This window comes from Pyxicephalus adspersus, chromosome 7, assembly GCF_032062135.1.
Source record: "Pyxicephalus adspersus chromosome 7, UCB_Pads_2.0, whole genome shotgun sequence".
NCBI classification, from domain to species: domain Eukaryota; kingdom Metazoa; phylum Chordata; class Amphibia; order Anura; family Pyxicephalidae; genus Pyxicephalus; species Pyxicephalus adspersus.
In genome coordinates this window covers 14447721-14467131 of record NC_092864.1, presented here as the reverse complement: position 1 = coordinate 14467131, position 19411 = coordinate 14447721, and the positions used below count along the sequence as shown (strand labels likewise).

Sequence of the window (19411 nt, the reverse complement as noted above, 5' to 3'; positions counted from 1 at the left end):
GGCACAAATTTTCCACACTACTGCAGCCCTTAGCTTATTAAAAAAAAACAGGAGAGTGACATGCAGTGCCCCCTGCTGGTGAAACCTGGTATTTTGCTACTGCGTGACAAGCAACACCAACCTGTTTATGTCAACCACACAGGGAAACATGATAGAAAAAGAAGAATGTGGTTATGGAAACACAAGGAAGTGATTTTTAATGACAGAATTTATTTGGAAAATGGGATAAGGGAGTCATTTTAAACAATGTGGGATTAATGTGCTTGAAGTCCTTTAAAGGGAATTTATTTTTTGGCCAAAAGGAACTAAAGGTAAAAGACTTTATTAAAAATTTGGGGAATGGGTGGAGACAAAAAAAGAATAAATTATATAGGTATAAATTGGAGTATGGGAATGGAAAGGTGTAAGGAAAGAATAAATAAGAGAGGTAAAGGTAAACTATTAGGCAGTGGAATGGGTAAAATACCCATGTGAAGTTGGATGAAATGGGTTGGTGTTCTTTGGTATAGTTATATACACCAGTAACTGCCTTTCCTTTTACCCTGAAGCAGGAAAATAATAGGTAGCATACTCTGATTATTTGTCTCACCTTTCCTTAAAGTGGAGGAGGCTACAATCTACATTGGGGTTACAAGGCTTTCAGACATCTGTGTTCAAGCCAGAATTTTTTTCAAATTTTTTTAACAAATTGTAGGCGGGTGGCAGCCCCTGTATCGTGACCAAACTCCTCAGTAACCACCCAAAAATAGCCGAGTGGTCACCTAAAAGTGCCAGCTAAAAGGGTCTGGGGAGAACACCGAGACATAATATTGAGGGTGGGGTGTGACTACTCTGGGATCCCATTATATACTAAGGCAGACAGATGAGCGATTTCCATTTAAACTGAAACTATCCTATGCAGAAGTTCTCCATTAATTTGTTAAAAGTCAGTGTTTGGAAGGGTGGTCAGGGATTTAAAGCCCTTGGCCTATTAACTTCCTGTGGAATTAAAGGCTGTGTTTAGCTTAAGCCCTTATCTAAATAGATCTGTGCTGCAAAGGACTGGTTATTAGGGGAGGTGACTCCATATTGATTTCTCTTGGTAGCTGTGGTAGTGCATCCACTAACAAACAGTCCATGTCAGCTGAGGATTTACACAACCCTTGGTGTACAAGGAAGTTAACATTCTCTGGACTATAAATCAATAAACAAAGAGTGAAAAGAATTTAACTGTTTAATGAAGAACTTCTAATGCCTCATGACCTGTTGACTTGTGGCAGTGTCCTGCTTGTAACAAACACTGTTTGTACTCCCTCAGTCTTGTTTCTCTTCCTTCTGCTTCCAAGGATAGATGACTTCCCCAATGAACAGCTTCTTGCACAAAGATCCCCACGAGTCTTTAGGGTAACATCTGCTGGATGGCAGCCTGTAGGTGTCAAGCACTTGCCCATAGGGGAGCGGGTTGATCTGTAGTGAAAGAAGCATAGAAATTAGATGCAAAGTGTATCTGTGGTCCCTGCCCTCCCAAAGCACACTGGGATCACCTGAATAACAGAGCTTATCATATACATACTTGTATAATTCATATTATTAATATTATTATTCTTAATCATTTTAAAAATAATAATAATTTTAATAAACAGGATTCATATAGCACCAACATATTACACAGCGCTGTACATAAAATAAATTTAATTATATATATAAATAGGCATATAATAAATGTACACAAAAATTGCCTATAGCTATCTATGATGCCTGATGTGTCTGGAAATGTTAAAGTAGATCACAGAATGTATACTGAATATACTGCAGATTAGAAATCTTGTGATCTTCCTGTGCCCTGAATCTAAATATCAAGCAGTGTTATCTGCCTTCTCAGTTTTTTTCTGTTTGCGTGTTGTCACTCTAGGACAGGAAGTGTGATGGTAAAAAGAAAAAAAGAGGCCTAATGCAGCTACCATATTGATTTTGCTTTGTGATAATGAAGCAAAAATGCCACACAACATAACATTAATAATATTATAAAACAGCATTGTATACAGCTTTATTAAGCTAATAATACATATTTGTTAAAAGATATATCAAACTCACCTGCATCAGCAATCGAAGTGGCTTTCCCTGTTGTTGCTCCAGCATCCGGAATTTTACACCCGCTGTAATAGAATCAAACTGGAGTTATCACACCCAAAAATACAAAGTATAAAGTTACCATTTATCAATGCAATATTTCTCCATGTAACCAAATCTAGGGTAATAAAGGACCCACCTGCCAGTCGGTAAGAACGACATAGGCGCTGTAGCAATGCAAAGAATGGGAGGGAGCTGAGCAGGTTAATGGTCATCTGGATGACACCTTGTACCATTATCACGAGCAGACGAAGCTGTCAGGAAACAAGAGAAATTTTATATGAGCAGATGGAGAGCAAGGGGAGAAATCTGTATTAATATAAAATGAGTGTGCTTTCATATTTATTCCTGCAGGTTTTTGCAATCTAACTGAACTGTATACAATCTGCCCCCAAAAAAACTATTTTTCCTGCTTTGATAAGAACAGCACGGTTTTACTAGAAGTAAGAAGTGCACTTAGCTATAAGCTAAAGTACTTTTTTTATTCAGGGATACCGACGCTACATTTTTATTATAGCCCTGAGACAGCTAAGATTATCATAATGGCTGCATGCAAGCGTCTTGTCTGCTTTCGAGCTGAGCAGTGTACTGACTGGGCATCTGGCCGCTATGTAATGGCTGGCAGCGTTCAGTAAACATTTGCAGTTTAGCTCAGTCCAAAAACCATCACTGCCAGCTCCACAATTGTTTTAATATAATTCATGCTTAACAAATCTAATATTTACATATTGCAGTAAAGTGTTGTTTCCTTTCTAACAACATTCTATAGATCTGAGTGGCAATAAATATGAGCATACACACATTTATATATAAGCAAAATTTTAAAGATTATATCAAATTTTAGTGTTTGATGGGCGCACAGCAAGAAGTACCAACAAACTGACAAAAATATGGTTTAATTAATCATACACATGCACAGGGGCCCAGTACATCTAATTAGAGTCCTCCATTTCAGTTACTTGCTCACATCAGTGCGTTTTTTAACTTTAATTGTTCATTACCTAGATGATGTCTGCAGTCTGGCCAATAACATTCTCACCCACAATGATCTAAAGAGCGTTAATTAACATTCCATTGAGAATTAGGAAAAAGTAGCTGTGCACATTCCTGGTTCTCAGGCCCTGCTGTCAAGTGACAGCTTTGAGTTCCTACTAGCAATCAGGAACCAATTGATGGCACTTTCAGACCATGCCTATCACATGGGTTTACTTTTTAGATCAGGACTACTGAAATCAGCAGACTGCAGTTAAAAAAAGTAGAATAAAATAGTACATACCAGTGTGAAGACCAGGTAATACAAAGCGGTAGTTGGTAGGAGGAAGAGCAAGATTGTGAAAAGCAATGTTCCGAGAAATAGCTGCAGAAGAGATACACAGTCACATCAGTACACAAAAGTGATACGTACAATGGAACAAGTAGAATAGTATTCATCCACTGAAAAGCCCCTTGTAGATACCACAGCAGTTCCAGAGTTAAAAATTGTAAAACACAAACTTTTGCTATGACCTACATTTATCACATATGATGTATGTGCATTTTCATTAATGATTGGCAGTTAAGGTTTGTTCACAAATCAGTAAGTGCATTAGTGTGACTTCATTGCACTGTCCTGGCACTATGCTTTCTAAAATGTGTCAAGTATGATTTTTGGGTGCGTTGTGGTGACAGACCAACCTTTTTATTACAGGACTTCCCTAAAGCAATGCTTGTCAATGCAGGCACAATAATGCAGCACACTAGTGTGAGGCAATTTTACGGACTCTAAACATAACCACTAAACCCATTCTTCACTATACCTTACCCCTCAAAAACCTAAACCTAACCCCTATTGCTACACTTAAGTAAATGCATTATAATGATAAATGCTAACAAGGCAATCCATTCATTTTCTATGGTGTGATAGTATAAATATAGTCGTATGAAGAAGTATGTACACCACATCGAAATTATTCTTTTAACATCTCTGCAATTTTATTTTAATGTTATTTCTCAAAGGAATAAGTTTTTTCCTGGCAGACATCCCATGCACTTTTACTGTTGATTCACTTTTCCATTAAATAATACCGGAGTTAGGACATGATTGGACCGTTATATAGGAGCCTTTAAATGCACAAAGTCTTTTACTAAACTTGTTTCTTTTTTCCTGCATAAGCAAATCAAACAATCAGTTTAAAAATTGAGAAGTATGGATCTGCAGCTTTTAAAAATATGAAAGCTGCAGATCTACAAGCATAAGAAAAACTAGATACCTGATCCAAGTCGTAGGAGCAAGAGTCCACCCGCTGACGCAAGACATTCCACTTCTTACCACGAAATAGTCGCCAAAGAGATGAGAGCCCATGCATCTTGAAGCAGTATAACCTGATAGATGATCAGAAGACAATCAAACACAAGAAAAACAATATATTGGGTAGTGAGTAGTAGAGAAGAAAGTGAACACAGACAAGTTATTTGATGTGTGTGAACAGCTACTGAATGAGCCAAACGTATAGCAGCTGTTCACCATCCGTTAAAAACTGTAAGACTATGTACAGACGTGAAATAATTGTTGTTGGAAAGGATCTTTCATGATCCTTTCCAATGACTAACAACTGTACTATGCATGAACAAGTGCTGTACATACAGCGCCGTTCTGCTCTCTGGAGAGGGGGAGAATGACAGAGCGGCACCCGCTGCACTCTCTCACCTTCACTTCCATTACGATCGTTTGTCGAACATCATCCGTTGACCTGCCAAGACGGTCATTCGAACGATGGATGACGAACACTGTACACCCGCCACATTCTCCTCCGATACTGGTCCTGAGCCGATTATCGGACGAAAACCATTGGACATGTGTACCCAACCTAATTGATTTCAGGGTGACATGATAAAATGGCTTTTTAAGAAGTCCATTGTTTTCTTACCTGGCTCCATAGACATAGAAGCAGTAGATGTGAAAGGTCAGGAGAGCAATTATGTCGGAAAGGATGGACAGAGCTACTGTCAGACCCAGACAAGCAGACAAACCGATATACCAGAGAATCACTTCAATGAAGGGAGACATCAAGCGGATGTAACCTGTTCACAGTCAAACACAACAGATGTTAGAGCCAAAGTACATAGAGTTTCAGTGCTATCAGATTATTTAAAGACAGCATGCTGGCAGAAAAATAATGTGAATACGCAACTTGTAAGTAGCAGCCTGTGTATTCAATTACTAAAATTTCAGTAAAAAAATACCTGTTGATATGTGAGGCTATAATGTAAGTGGTGTAGAAAGACAGCAAAGCTGTGCTGACAGAAGTAAACAACAAGTCTAGAAATGACAAACAGTGGTTTTCTATACGGGAAACTTTTTGAACTAAAAATTTTGTCTGAACTTTTTACATATTATTTCCAAATGTCTGTTTAAATACAGATATTTATGGTTTGCATACATTGCAGTATGTGTGTCATAATAGTGCATGGTAACAACTGATCCCTCTCTAAATTCTAAATCTTTGCCTGAAAAAAAAAAAAAAAATTATAGGACATACAGTAACGATATAGGACAAGCAGAGAGCTTTAGACCTCAAGTCTGTCACTAACCTGCAGTATGCCTCAGAAATGGCTAACTGTAGTTTTGTGCTCAAATCCAAGTAGCTTACTCATATATAACACGTTAACAGATTCAACAATCTGAATTCAGAATTGAGCACAGATATAACTTTATTTAAAAAAACAATATGATCCTTTAGAATCTTAAACAGTAGCTAGAACCTACTTATCCATAGGTGGATGTGATACATAAAGAATCTTCCCAGCACCTCATCTAAGGCTCGGTTCATCTTCAGCCCAGCAGGAGCTCCCATCAGCCACTGCAGCAGCTCCTGAAGTTCCAGAGCTATTCGCTATATAAAAACACATAACACAGACAGAGATCTGAGAACATTTGAAATGTACAACCAAAATGTAAAGTGGTACACATGGAACAAATTAAACTTTTAAAATTTAAGTGGTAAACTGGGGGCTGTCATTCCTGTTTTGCTCTTGATCATGCTAGCTGTTCATCTGTTTTACTAATCTACTTGGATTTCTGAGAAGGAGGTCAGCAAGAGCAGGCTCTATATTTTTGGTCAAGATTTGCTATACATTAAACTTGACAGAGGCCAAGACGTTTGTAATTGTAACAGCAATGCTAAAGTTGCACTGTGGGACCTGAAAGTACCCGTATTAGTCTTTAAATCAATCCCTGAAAAGCCCCAAAATGCACACTACATCTCAGCTTTTCAGAGTTACAAGTTAGGCCCCATCCCCTGTAATTCATCTGTTAAGTACCAGATCTTCAGAAGGCATTCATTTGCTCCCTCAGTTGACAGATTAATGTTAAGAAGACATGAGAATTTACCTCCGTTTTAATATGCTGTTCACATTCTTCTGCTGTAAATGCTTTGTTACTCACGGTTTTTATGTATGACCCTTGGTTTTTCTCAATAAAAATTATTTTCAAAAAAAAAAAAAGACATTAGGCTAAACAGGGCACAGGGCTAAATCCAAGCTTGGGCAGAAGTCAAGGTCCTGGGCTTAGGCTACATTCACACATTAGACTTTTCTCATTGGAAAGGATGGGAGACTGAACAATGCATGAACGAGCGCTGTACATACAGCACCGTTCTGCTCTTTGGAAGGGGGGGGGGGATGATTGAGCTCCACCCTGCTGCGATCTCCCTACTTCACTTCCATTGTGATCGTTCATGAATCCATCAGAACAGATCCATTAAGGACGTCGGACGGCCGCTGTACACACATCAGATTCTCGTCCGATATCAGCCCTGAGAGGCAAATCGAATGAGAATCCCCTGAAGCGTGTAAATAATCTTGGAGATCCAAAGGATCTCCCACAGTGGTACAAACAAAATATACTCAATCACAATCTGTCCCTATCCTGATATTCTAAAATGCATTCTTGATTTAGAATACCTCTGTATTAATAAATAGCTGCCATACAGTAAGATGTGAGACTTTCCCTTCTTTTCCAAAACTCAGAGGTTTGCCAATGTTATTTAATACAAAGCCTTACCAAACATAGGTAGATTTTTTTAATGATGCATGTCACTTATATTTAATTAAAAAAAACACACAACTCACGTCAGCCACAGGAATGAGGGCATCAGCCAGCTGACCTATATGGTTGCCCTGGTACAGCCAGGACATCAAGAGAATGCCCAGAGTAACATCTAGAAACAGCGACAGGAACGTATTGGCCTTTCTGTAAAGGGTACAACAGTAAAACAGTTAACAATGATGTATGAAATATATTTTAAAAGGTAAGCTTCATCCATTTTATTAATTTTATCTAAAGAAGGACAGCTGAAAGGAAGTGTAAAATGTATGTTAAGCCAAAACATTTTTTTATTAAAGTAAAAAAAAGGTAAGAACCCATGCTAATTGTTAGACTGGACAAAAAGTCTAGGAAAATACGCATACATTTGCATAAATAAAAAAAATCTAACAATGGTTCTAGGTTTCAGGTTATTCTAGGTTTAGGTTAGGGCGAATCCAGCAGCCATTTTCACAGTTATACAGTGAATTATTATGACAAGAGAGGAAGCAAGGTATATAGATGAAAGCAGTGGATACCTCATGAAAGTCGTATGGTCCTGAGCCTTCTCTGAGCTGCTGATCAGTCGAAGGTTCTCAAGTCGTCTCCCTAATTGTTCACAAGTAGACATCTTGCTCCAAAGAAAAGACAAAGGCTTCCCACTAAGAACCCTGCAACAACAAAGCAGTTAGGTTATTAATAAAACAACGCGTGTATCTGTGACTGAATAGGAAATGTGTTGAAACACAAAAAGACAAGTTTTATTAGTGTTTTATTTTCTTTTATCAGTACTGTAAGAGAAAGAAACATTAAGAACTTCGGTAGGCAAGCGCCCCCAAGTGGTTGAGGTTCATCAGTGCAGGGTGCAGTGACTAATACATCACCCCATATTATTATTATTATAAATAATACAAATAATAATAAACTGTATTTATATAGCACCAACATATTATGCAGTGCTGTACATTAAATAGCCGTTGCAAAGGAGAGACAGATACAGACAGTGACACAGGAGGAGGAGAGCACTCTGCTCCAAAGGGTTTACAATCTAGATTAGCAATTTCCAGAAGGAGGACTACCTGGGTGTTTCAGTGGTACCCAATAAGACCTTCTGCACACTTCTTCCCCATTTCTAAGCCCCACTCAGGTCTGGACAAGTAACTGTTATACAAAACACACAAGTATAAATTATACCTATTCCTACAACCTCATGACTCTTTCATTGGGCCAAAATTGGCAGTATTTAGGCCAGTGAAGAAGTGAAGTTGCACAAGCAGATAAGTGCTCTCATTATCAGTCCTGTATCTAGTGATAAGGAATCTATAGGTATGCAGCCTTTGTGTTCTCTCACAAAAAGGGCAGTTTTTCCAAAACTGTAATGGGATTTTGTTTGGGGGGCAATTATGAATAGCCCCTGGAATTCTTTAATCCCTAGGAACATAGGCAGATGCTTAAGATCCAATATTCCATAGTAGACCGAGGCTAGTCTCTGTCATCCACTATCACTCTTAGGGTCCAATCATAAAGCAGACTTACTGTATTTTTCAAACATGTTGCTAAGTTTGGGACACTTTCAGATGACAAAAGGCCCTATAATATGACCAGTTAAAGTCATGTGTCCAGGCACTTCTTTGACCAACAAGTAATCTCTGCAGAGTCATGCAAGGAGAAGGAAAATGGAATCTTCACAATGTGCTCTGTTTTTGCTAGACTTGACTGCTGTTACTGTGGTGAAAAGTTAATGTCAAAACCTGATTGGAAATGGTTCACATCACACTGTTAACTTATACGTGGCATTAGGTATAGAGACATATGATGTGACCACTTACCTGAGATTACATATGCTGGTGATCAATGAGACAAAAAAGGAGATGACCGCACACAACGGCACTGATGCCTGCTTGCACAGTTCCACAATAATACTGGCCTCTACCCCATCAGACTGCCAGTGGGTTAAGTTGACCGGCCCCTCATCATACTTGTCCTTGGCGAAAAGTGGCTGATGTTTGGCCACGGTATCAAACACAGCAGCAATCTCTGAATATTCAGATGCAGAGTGTAACTCTGACAGCATCAGCTTCCTCTGATCATAGTACACCAAGACCACATCCTCAGACTCTTCACCTTCCATCCTCTCTACCTTGCAATCCCAGAACTTGCTGGAAGACTCCCGGGCCATCCGCAGCCAGGGCTGGTGACTGAAGATACTGCCCAGCTCTCCAAGGAAATTATCCATTTTCTCATCTTTGTCCTTCTTGGAGTGGCTCCAAGTTCCTATAACAGAAAGGCTTAGCCCAGTCTTCCTCTCCATCTGGCTCAGATAGCTCCTCACATTGCCTGGGATGAAAGGAAAATGCAGCGTGGCCAGTACTACAGCAGATTTGTGCTGTGCCATCCAGCGTCCTATCAGAAGACCGTTCTCTGCCGCCGAACAGGCGGAGGGGAAGAAGATCTTAATAGCCATAACGGCTGCAAATGGGAAAAAAAAAATGAAAATTTAGTTAAAAAAATACACAATGTCCTTTTTTAAGACTTACATCAGCAATCACTTGAATAAATAAAGAGAATCTGTAAAAGGTTAACAAATCTTATATTTTCCATTGTTACAAAATTCATACCCATGACAAGAATGAAAGTCAAAGAGCACTAAGTCAGCACTAACTTACAAACATGTGGCCGGGTCTTTATAGGCCACTCCTGTCTCTGCTAGAGAAGAGCAGTGAGGGATTGGTCTGCTCTAAAGAAAGCACTAGGCTTTGTCACATTAAGGCTTGCTATGACAGTCTCCTGTAAAACCTAAAAAAAAGATGAGATGGAGCCCCAACACTGCAATGGTTAAAGTAGAACTAAATTTAAAAATGTAAAAAAAAATGCGACCAGACAGGTTCTTTATTGCAGAAAGGTGATGCAATGTCCCTTCTGCAACAAAATAACTTTATCTGCCTGAAGGCAATTTTTTAAGTGCACTCACCTCTCCCTGCTCTGTTGGGGACGCCTCCTTCACCCCACCTTCTTCCTGGAGTTGGGTCTTTAGCCATCTTGATAGGCCAGGATGGGTCGGCATAACTCCCATGCAGGTGTTCAGGAGTTTATTTAGCCCCAAAGCTGCAGGGGAAGCTAGGATGCACCAGATCTCTTGATGTGCTATGCTGAGCTGCACATTCATGGCACACGGTTTTTTATTCACAAATGATTATTGCAATCAGGCAGGTAATTTTATTGCACAAGAAACATCGCATGTCCCTTTCTGCACTTTAAGACGGCTGACCGCGGATTTTCAATGCGGAACTTAAAGCCAAACTAAACCCAAAAAACTGCAATCAAGCAAGTTCTCTATTGCAGAAGGTACAGGCAAAGTCCCATCTGCAATAAAATAACCCTACCTGCCCTACCTACCTGCAATTGTTTTAAATACACTCACCTGTCCTCGTTTCATCAAAGTTGCCACCATCATTTTTGTTTTGATCTTCAGTCATCTTTTATTCAGTCCTGGCAGTCACAGGGAAAGCCAGGATGTGCATGCGCAGCTCAGCAATTTTTGACAATTTAGGATGTGGTCTGTCATGTCTAAGGGGGAAAAAAAAAACCCCAACCCCTTGCAGATTCCTAACATGTGACCAGTCCCCTAAAGCAGTGGTCCCCACCCTTTCGGACCACTAAATTCATAATTTTAAATCTGACGGCGTGTAGTAGCATGCGAGTGCGCATGTGCAGGGAGCCGTGTGTCACTCAAAGGGGAAGAAACTTAATGATGCCCGAACCCGCCCACTCTCCCATCGCAGGCTCAGACCTGCTTGCTAAACATCCTACGGGGACAGTAGCACAACTTTTGTTATAATTATCATTAAACAGGATTTATATAGAGGCAACATTATACCTAGCGCTGTACATTAATTAGTGATTGCAAATGACAGACAAATACAGACAGTGACACAGGAGAAGAGCTTACAATCTAGGAGGTGGGGGAAGCATCATACAATACGAGGGGAGATATTAAATAATGGGAAGTAGTGAGAGTTTTAAGAGATGGGAGAAGACGGGTAGGCAAGTTTGATAGGATGGGTTTTGAGCGCTCTTTTAAATGAGCAGAAAGTAGGAGCAAGCCGAATAGGACGAGGAAGACCATTCCAGGGAGTTGGGGCAGCTCTAGAAAAGTCTTGGAGCCGTGCGTGTGATGAGGTTATGAGTGAGGAAGTATTTTTTTACCAAGTCAGAAATGTAAGTGGGACATGAAGTGTGAGGAGATTTCAAGCCAAAGCACAGGAGCTTAAATTTGATTCTAAGGTGAAATGGAAGCCAGTGAAGAGAACTACAAAGAGATGCAGCGGAAGAGGAGCGGAGGGAAGGATAGATGGGTCTGGCTGCAGCATTCATGATAGATTGTAGAGGAGAGAGTCGGGTTAGTGGAATACCAGAGAGGAGGAGGTTACAGTAGTCCAGACGAGAGATGATAAGAGCGTGTACAAGGAGTTTGGTGGTCTCTAGGGACAGGTAGGGGCGGATTTTGGAGATGTTGCATAGGTGAAAGTGACAGGACCTGGAAATGTTCTGAATATGGGGGGTAAATGAGAGGGCAGAATTGAAGGTGATGCCAAGACAACGTGCCTGAGGGGAGGGAGGAATAACAGTGTTAGTAACAGTTAGATATATGTCAGGGGGGGATTTGGAATTGTTGTGTCCATACAGGGGACATGATCAGAGGGGTAAGGAGAAGGAGGGGGTGCACCGACCACCAAAATCTTCTCACGGACCACCCGTAGGTGATCGCTGCCCTAAAGGTTTCCATAGGAATCTTTCCAAAAGATCCAATACTCCTACATTGCAGGTTAGAATGCTGACAGCCCACAAACAACCTTAAGGATCAGAGGTAAAGGGTAAAAGAAGCAAATCACTTAACCCCTGCAGTCTGGAGGTTTCCTCACCCCATGGGTAGATTACTGGAGTTCATATTAAAATGTAGAACTCCATTTATTTGATGTATCGTCCTTTAAAAAGCCAATATATAACTACTTACCCCCTCCACGCTCCACTGCTGCCCTATGCAACCTCCTCAATTTCCGTCCTCCATTCCTCTCCAAGCTCCAAGAGTGACAGCAAATGCCATCCAACGTCTTCCTATGACCCCAGGCTGCCATAGAGGTGCAGGGAATGGCACTGATTTGAAGACCCTGGGTTATCACCTGACCTGCCAGCAGAAACCTGGTGCACCAAGCATTGCAATACAATGACCTGACAGCCAAGGCTTTGCATGTTATGCAGTTCTGAAATGAACTAAAACTCCTGCATAGCCCAGCATTTACAGCATGCTGGTACTTGTAGTTCCTCAGCTAAAGGTCTCCTTGTGTCTAGTCCTCTCCCCCTCTCTTTAAAGTCTCCCCTCACCTAATGTCACAGGGCGGGCGACCTCTCCTCGATGCACAGACAGAACCACCGACGTCACGTGACCATCCCCTTCCAGCCACTCTAAAGGTTAATTAGTGGCATTAAGAGGTCACTGTCCCTGCAGAATGCCATTCCCAGCCACTTCCGCCTTTTCGACTTCCGTAACCAAGCAACGCGGTCCGCACCTAAACGTGTTCGGGGGGGGGGGGTAAACAGGATTTATATAGTGCCAACATAATACGTAGCGCTGTACATTAAAAGGGGTTGCAAATGACAGATACAGACAGTAACAGAGGAGGAGAGGACCCTGGCCCGAAGTGCTTACAGAAGAGTTTACAATCTAGCAGGATGGCCAAAGATCATCCGAAAGAGGAAGAGAAGGAAAATGGCGATTCTAAAGAACCAGCAAAGTGGTGTGAGCAGCCAGCAAGGTGCCAGCTCCCAAGAGCAGCATGGCAACGCCTGTTCCTGCCACCAGTCTGAACAAAAACCTTAGTCAATTGCCCCTTTTGGACATCCTGCCTATTTCCATTCCAGTGACAAAGAAAAATGACAGTTCTTGGATCTGTCAACCAGTCAAAAGTCATGATGTCATCTCCTGTGCAGTGGCATAACAATCACCCTGTCATAGTGGTGGGGTGGTTTGCAAGAACTGCACCGAGTGTCTGCCAGTGCCACTCTTACATCCCAAGTGTTCCCATGGCCTTCTTTTTTCCTTCTGGTATCATTAGATAGAGGCTGCTATCCTTGCTTCTTCACTTTCTCACCCTTTCTACTGTTGCAATTGAAGCGGGATAGGCTCAGTGGCTAGCCATCTTACCTTCTTACCTTTTCAGCACCAAGTCATAGGTTCAAATCTCAGCCAGGACATCTGCAAGGAGTTTGTATGTCCTCCCGTGTTTGTCTGGGTTTCCTCTGAGCACTCCAGTTTCCTCGTGCATCCCAAAACCTTGCAGGTGGCTTAATTGGCTTCCCCCCAAAATTGGCCTTAGACTGTATTATTGACATATGAATATGGTAGGGACATTGGATTGTGAGCTCCTTTGAAGGACAGTTAGTGACATGATTGTGATGTTTCTAAAGGGCTGTGTAATTTGTCGGTGAAATATAAATACATTTAAATAAATAAAGATAAGGATGGTACGATGCAAGAATAGCAACTTGCAGTTCCTCATGCCAGGAGAGACTTAAGTGACATTGGAACCATTGGAAGGCAGAAGACATTGACATGCCCCTTGGCATTTACAGGCAACTCTGCCAGGGACCCCGACATACCCCAGGGACTATCCAAAGGGCCCCTTTTTGTTTAAGGGGTGCCCCAGTCAACGTTTTGATATTGGAGTTTAAACAAGCAGGAAGGTAGTCTGGAAGCATGGCTGCGTATGCATATTTGACTGGGGGTGGACTAAATGGGCAAAATGTTGCAAATATTATGAAAATTGGGATCATTGTATGCAATTTGATATAATTGTCTCGGATTATAGGTGATGGGGACACAAAATTACATTGTAATTTTATTTAAAAATAAAAAGGAGCCCAAATTACAGTGTATATCCATTTAAACCTGATTTTACCAAATCGCCTCTTTGGGCTCTATTTATAAAACAAGGAATTTGACATTACCTCAAAGATTCGATGGTGGGAATAAATTTCTGACGTTAAAACACTGTTTTATAAATAAAGGCATTTGTGTTAGATTACAAAATTTTGCATTTAGTGCCTTTGGAAAATTGTAATTCAAAAGCAGCATTAAGGTGATTTTTTGATCATTTAAACTTGCCAGCATATATATTGTAAACTTTAATCATACATGTAAAATGTATCAGCTGTAATAAACTAATAGGAAACAACAAACTGATAGACACACATACACAATATATATGTATATATATATATATATATATATATATATATATATATATTAAAACATTTTGATTACTTACAAGCTGGTAGTTTGTAACAGCAAAGCGGGCTTTGACTCCTGATAACACTGATATTGGTCTTCTCTTCTGCCACTAAGAAACGCCCACAACTTATGTTTAGTGTTGATGGTGTCAATATGGTGTACAGATAAGTGAAAGCCTATATCTTAGAGGAATGTGGGATGGGTTCAGTGTCTTTTCCCTTTCTATTACAACCATTAGTTGGGTCATTCGGAAAAAGCCATCAAAGGACACAGCACTTTCAGTTTAACTTAGCCCCTCTCCTGTCCTTACCCACCTTACCTATTCAGGGATAGGGAAAGTGCCATTTAGTTGTCAAAGTTTACACAGCTATGGACGTTCCATATGCTGTTCACTTTTAGATTTTTCTTTGGGTATTTAGTTTTATTTTTCCCTAACTTACACTTTTAAAAGAATGGTGTAATTACTTTAATTACTTTTAAAACACTCCTTTTGGGCACTTCGGCTAAGTCTACACTGATTTTATTTTTAAATGCTTATACATGCCCATACATTTTGTATTTTTCTGTTTTGAGTTTTTAAGCATTTATAAAAATGTTTTAAACCAAGATTTGTGGCAAAGAAAAAATAGAATAGGGGAAACACCTCCCAAATGTCCATGTCAATAGGGTTTTTTGGGGCATTTTGAGCATTTGGGAGATGTTTATGAGCGCTTTCCAAGCGCTGCAGGATGCATTTTCTATATAGACCATAAAGAAAACACTCTGGTGTGGATTGATCTATTGGAATGAATGGGAAATTCTAACATGAGCATTTAAATGCTCAGTTTAAAAACTGAGGAAAGTCAATGTAGCCTTAAAGTGTTCCATCATCTATAGAACTCTGATTTTGTCTAAGCAAAGTACAATGATTTTGTCCTTATTCAAGACATTTGCTTGGCCATTTTGCAACAAATAAGGATATGGTTTGTTTGCAAGGTTAAAGTTAGTTTAATTTATTACATTATTTTGTGCAATTGTCCAAATTGAAAATACTGCTAAGTGTGTTAAATCGAAGAGGAGACATTATATATTGTAACACATGATTTTTTTTGTTCCTTTACACTGCACACATATGTTTATCGTACTTTACTTATTTAGGAATATTCTTCAGAAATATTCTTTAGAAATAGTCTTTTTTTTTTTCTAAAATAGAAATCTTCTTAATAATAAGACCAAACAAAACCTAGAAAATGTACAATATCAGTCAGTGAAGTATTATACTTTGCATATGGGCCATGTATAAAAAAAATAGCTTGAAGAATTGTCAAGATCACCCACAGCAAACAATCACATTGGTTTGCTGTAATTATCTACACACTTTTCATTGAATGCAACCTCTTCCTTCTTTTTCATAAATGACAAAATGACAAGTTCTTTTGATAGCCCTCACCCCCAGATTACGGACGCTTGAAGCATAAGTCAGGGCAATTTGTTTAAAAAATCATGTTTAGTACAGCTCTGCAATAGATGCACATTTCCCCATGTTATATGCATGTACACAGGTTGCAAAAACAATAACATTACCTGTTGATGTGCAAAAATACATTGTGCTCCTACCTGCCTTTTTGATATGGTAACAGGTGAAATCCTAAGCAGGAGGTGTGAGCACCGTCCTGCTTCATTTTTTGTGTATTACAAAGAGCACTTATAACCCATCTAGTGCAGAGGTTAAGAACACAGGAAGTTATCAACTCTATTGAGGTTTAACAAAACACTTTTAATGGTATATTTAGCAGACAAAAAAGGAAGCAAGACAAGTTAATTTAGGGGTTTACATACACTTTACTTTTTTTTTACTCCTCTGTCATACACGCTGCCTTCAGGAATGCCAATTTGAATTTAGCATTGGAGCTTACACTCCATCCACCTTCCATTCACTATGTGAAGGGGTTCAGGCTGAATGTTTGTATCCTGATAACTAAATACTGCATGTTGGAATAAATGGTAGAAGGGTATTTGGTTACCAGTACCAGAATTTACAGCACCCCTGCAGACAACAATTGGAGGCCCTGAAGGCAAGTGGGTGGGGATAGGGTCTTGCATTTCTCCCCTGCAAGGACAAAGTGACACAAGGTCCATTTTGTTCTTACGAAGCCCACATTGTCTTCAGAGTTTGGGCCAACCAGTTATGCCCTTGGGGTCTGAGACTGAGCATCTCCAGATTTCCTAGGGCTGTTGGGAGTATAGTATGGCCGTGCACGATACTTGTACACTTTTACAGTATTGTCCCCAGAATCTGCCACATACAGGAGGCCAAATGGGGAGCATGTTATGCCTGCTGGCTTGCAAAGACCCTTGGAGACAATACAGATGGGGGACCCAGTAACTGGAAAGAGGGTAACATTCCTTTTCTGTTCATCAGCCACTAATATGTTTCCTTCAGGGTCAGCACAAACTCCTGATGGATTCCCAAACTTATGTTGGTAGGTTTCTGAGATGGAACCACAAGGATTTAGGCTGTTTGTAAACAACTTAACATCTCCACACTCCTCAGAAATTGCAAAACCCCCATCAGGTGTAGCACAAATGTATTGTGGACCCTGAAGGCCATCAACTTTCTTAATGCCATGAACACGATGAATTTTGTCGATGTGGAAAGCCTTGATTGTTCCAGCTGTATATTCTGCAACTAAGATCCGTCCCGATGAGTCTACAGCAAGGCCTCTCGGAGATTGGAAATGACCACCCACCTTAACCCATGGTGGCTGGGAGTTGGGATTGTGAATACGCACAGCACCTTCAGCAATGTCAGTGACCACTACAGAACCAAGACGTGTCATGCGAATGCTGTCTGGAAGGAAGAGGTCATCGTCACAACAATAAAGGGCCTGACTGGGTTTTCCTTGGCTATTTAATACATGTATGTAGGGTCCATTATCACCACATACATAGAGAGTGCCATCTGAACACCACACAAGACAACTAGAGCCTCCTGTCCCAGGCACTGATACTGTCTGAATGAGCTCATCCTGGCGAAATAACAGCAGATTTCCTACGTCTTCTAAATCTCGGCAAACTTGAGTGGTCTTTTCAGATAGCTGATGTACGTGGAAAGGTCTCAGGAGTCCAAGGCCCATATGAGAAGACAGTAAAGGGACGGTTTTCTGCAACGTGTTCTGAGAAGTAACCTGCAAGGTCCTCACCGTGCGGACAAGATCTTCCTTTTGACGACAGAACTCCAAAGAACTGTCCATCATGCTGAAAAGAACAGAAGTGTGGAGAGTCAGTTTATAAAATCTGGGTTTGTACCCAAAGACAGACATAGGTAAATTAAATCTTCTACTTTTTTAAGAGGTTTTATTACTTTGCGTATTCAACCCCTTTTTGCTTACCTGCTTATTCCACTTGGCTCTATTCCTCCATTGGAGCCCTAACCTAACCTTGACTAAGCCAGTATAAGCTCATTGTCTGAGCTTGGCTGTACAATCCCAAGTCCTGGATCCTTGGAGGAGGTCATATATGTAGAGTCTCTGAGTATTTTGCAAGAGCTACAACAATGCAAAGGAATGGATAGGGAAGTTAGATTATATACAAGGGTTCTTCAAAAAGTGTCCACACTTTTATATTCTTGTTGGAAACATTGAGGGTGTGAGAGGAGGTGCTAATGGCATTAAAAAGTTAGTAAGACACTGGTTATACTAGAAGTGGACACTCATGGATTATAGAATATGCTATTATTATTATTATTATTATTATTATTAATAAACAGGATTTATAGCACTAACTAACCATAGGGGAACAACAACAGCTACCCTACAGACCAGCCATTTTCAGCCAGTGTTACATGAATTCCTTGAGTTCTTCCAGATTTTGCCAGGGGTTCCGTGAACTGTGGCATTAGATGGTGTCTGCCTATTTCCATGGCCAACACCACTTGGCGGATCCAGCTGCATCACACCAAGGTCTGTAGAGGGGACAGTCTTTACGCTGGCAACCAATGCAAAAAAGAATTTTACCCACTGATTGATTTTTAGCAAGTGTTTCCCGACAAATGTTTTTTTCAGGGTGATTTAAAATGGTTGAGAAAGGCTGCCACAGACTTTAAATTGTCATCAGGAATAGACAAACTAGTTTTGTCCATGGTCATGTAAGTTAGACAGAAGATATTATTTTCCACTGCTATATACCTAGAAAAGGTTTGTGAATCTAACAAATTAAAATATTAACAAGTCACACCATCATTGTAGTACTTACAATTGATTCCAGATTTCTATCACTGATATTTTCTTGCTTAAAGTGTATCCTCTGTGCACCTCAAAATTAAATCACGCTTCACTGATCCTCCTTTGGCACTTCCCTGGATATAATGTTGTTAGAGACCGAGATGAAGCAACACCTATTAAACTCAGCACTAGATAAACACAAATCACCAGATAATCACCAGTGCAGCTAATTAATATTTGTTCTTTCACATTCCTGTAAATACAGAATGGAGTTCTTCCTATTAACTCATGATGTATCAGCACCACTCATACACACTTGGGGTGAATAAAAAGTAATAACTGAGGGGCCTTGCTGTTTTTACTGTAGAACATGGCAGTGCCTGGAATAGAGAAATCGGAAATCAGTTCACAGCCAGTGTAGGGATTTGTAGAGAGGAATAAGAAAGACGTGGATGAAAGGATAGATAAGTCTGACTGCAGCATACATAATGTTTTGTAGAATGGAGAGAATGTATAGTGGGATGCCAAAGAATGGGATCCTGCAGTGGTCCAGTTGAGATGATAAGAGCCTGTACCAGGAATTTGGTGGTCTCGGGGGTCAGGACTGAGTGTAGTTCGGAGATGTTGCCCAGGTGAAAGAGGCTGAACTGGAGATATTCTGAATGTGGGGAGTGGAGGAGAGTGTAGAATCAATGGTGACACCAGGAAAACATGGCCAAGGAGAAGGCCAAATAATAATGGTAGTAATAG

The 19411-nt window shown here is 40.3% G+C and overlaps 2 protein-coding genes across 3 annotated transcripts; both read right to left on the bottom strand.

The window, feature by feature from the left end:
- Positions 1 to 1195: 1195 nt before the first annotated feature.
- On the bottom strand, positions 1196 to 14531 carry PIGQ (phosphatidylinositol glycan anchor biosynthesis class Q). Of its 2 annotated transcripts, none has more exons than XM_072417552.1 (11): positions 14497 to 14531; positions 9001 to 9640; positions 7711 to 7842; positions 7219 to 7339; positions 5855 to 5981; positions 5016 to 5169; positions 4359 to 4470; positions 3386 to 3466; positions 2249 to 2363; positions 2074 to 2135; positions 1196 to 1446 (listed from the first exon to the last, which is right to left on the bottom strand). In XM_072417552.1, the coding sequence occupies exons 2-11, from the start codon at positions 9633 to 9635 to the stop codon at positions 1294 to 1296; spliced, it is 1692 nt and encodes a 563-aa protein (XP_072273653.1). In that variant the 5' UTR covers positions 9636 to 9640; positions 14497 to 14531; the 3' UTR covers positions 1196 to 1293. The 2 variants fall into 2 exon arrangements, with proteins under 2 accessions (XP_072273653.1, XP_072273652.1); XM_072417551.1 differs by lacking the exon at positions 14497 to 14531 and adding an exon at positions 12554 to 12695.
- A 1680-nt stretch (positions 14532 to 16211) lies between these two features.
- On the bottom strand, positions 16212 to 18775 carry LOC140334503 (E3 ubiquitin-protein ligase TRIM32-like). The gene is made up of 2 exons (XM_072416776.1): positions 18693 to 18775; positions 16212 to 17696 (listed from the first exon to the last, which is right to left on the bottom strand). The coding sequence occupies exon 2, from the start codon at positions 17693 to 17695 to the stop codon at positions 16625 to 16627; it is 1071 nt and encodes a 356-aa protein (XP_072272877.1). The 5' UTR covers position 17696; positions 18693 to 18775; the 3' UTR covers positions 16212 to 16624.
- Positions 18776 to 19411: the final 636 nt, after the last annotated feature.

What these genes read in the sequence shown, in the direction of transcription:
- PIGQ (XM_072417552.1), bottom strand. Translation starts at nt 9,635, where the DNA reads ATGGCTATTAAGATCTTCTTCCCCTCCGCCTGTTCGGCGGCAGAGAAC. An exon ending in TCACATCCACCTATGGATAA is followed by an intron (nt 5,170 to 5,854) that starts GTAGGTTCTAGC and finishes GACTGTGAACAG; the next exon opens with GTTACATCCGCTTGATGTCT. An exon ending in GCTCCTACGACTTGGATCAG is followed by an intron (nt 3,467 to 4,358) that starts GTATCTAGTTTT and finishes TCTCTTCTGCAG; the next exon opens with CTATTTCTCGGAACATTGCT.
- LOC140334503 (XM_072416776.1), bottom strand. Translation starts at nt 17,695, where the DNA reads ATGATGGACAGTTCTTTGGAGTTCTGTCGTCAAAAGGAAGATCTTGTC.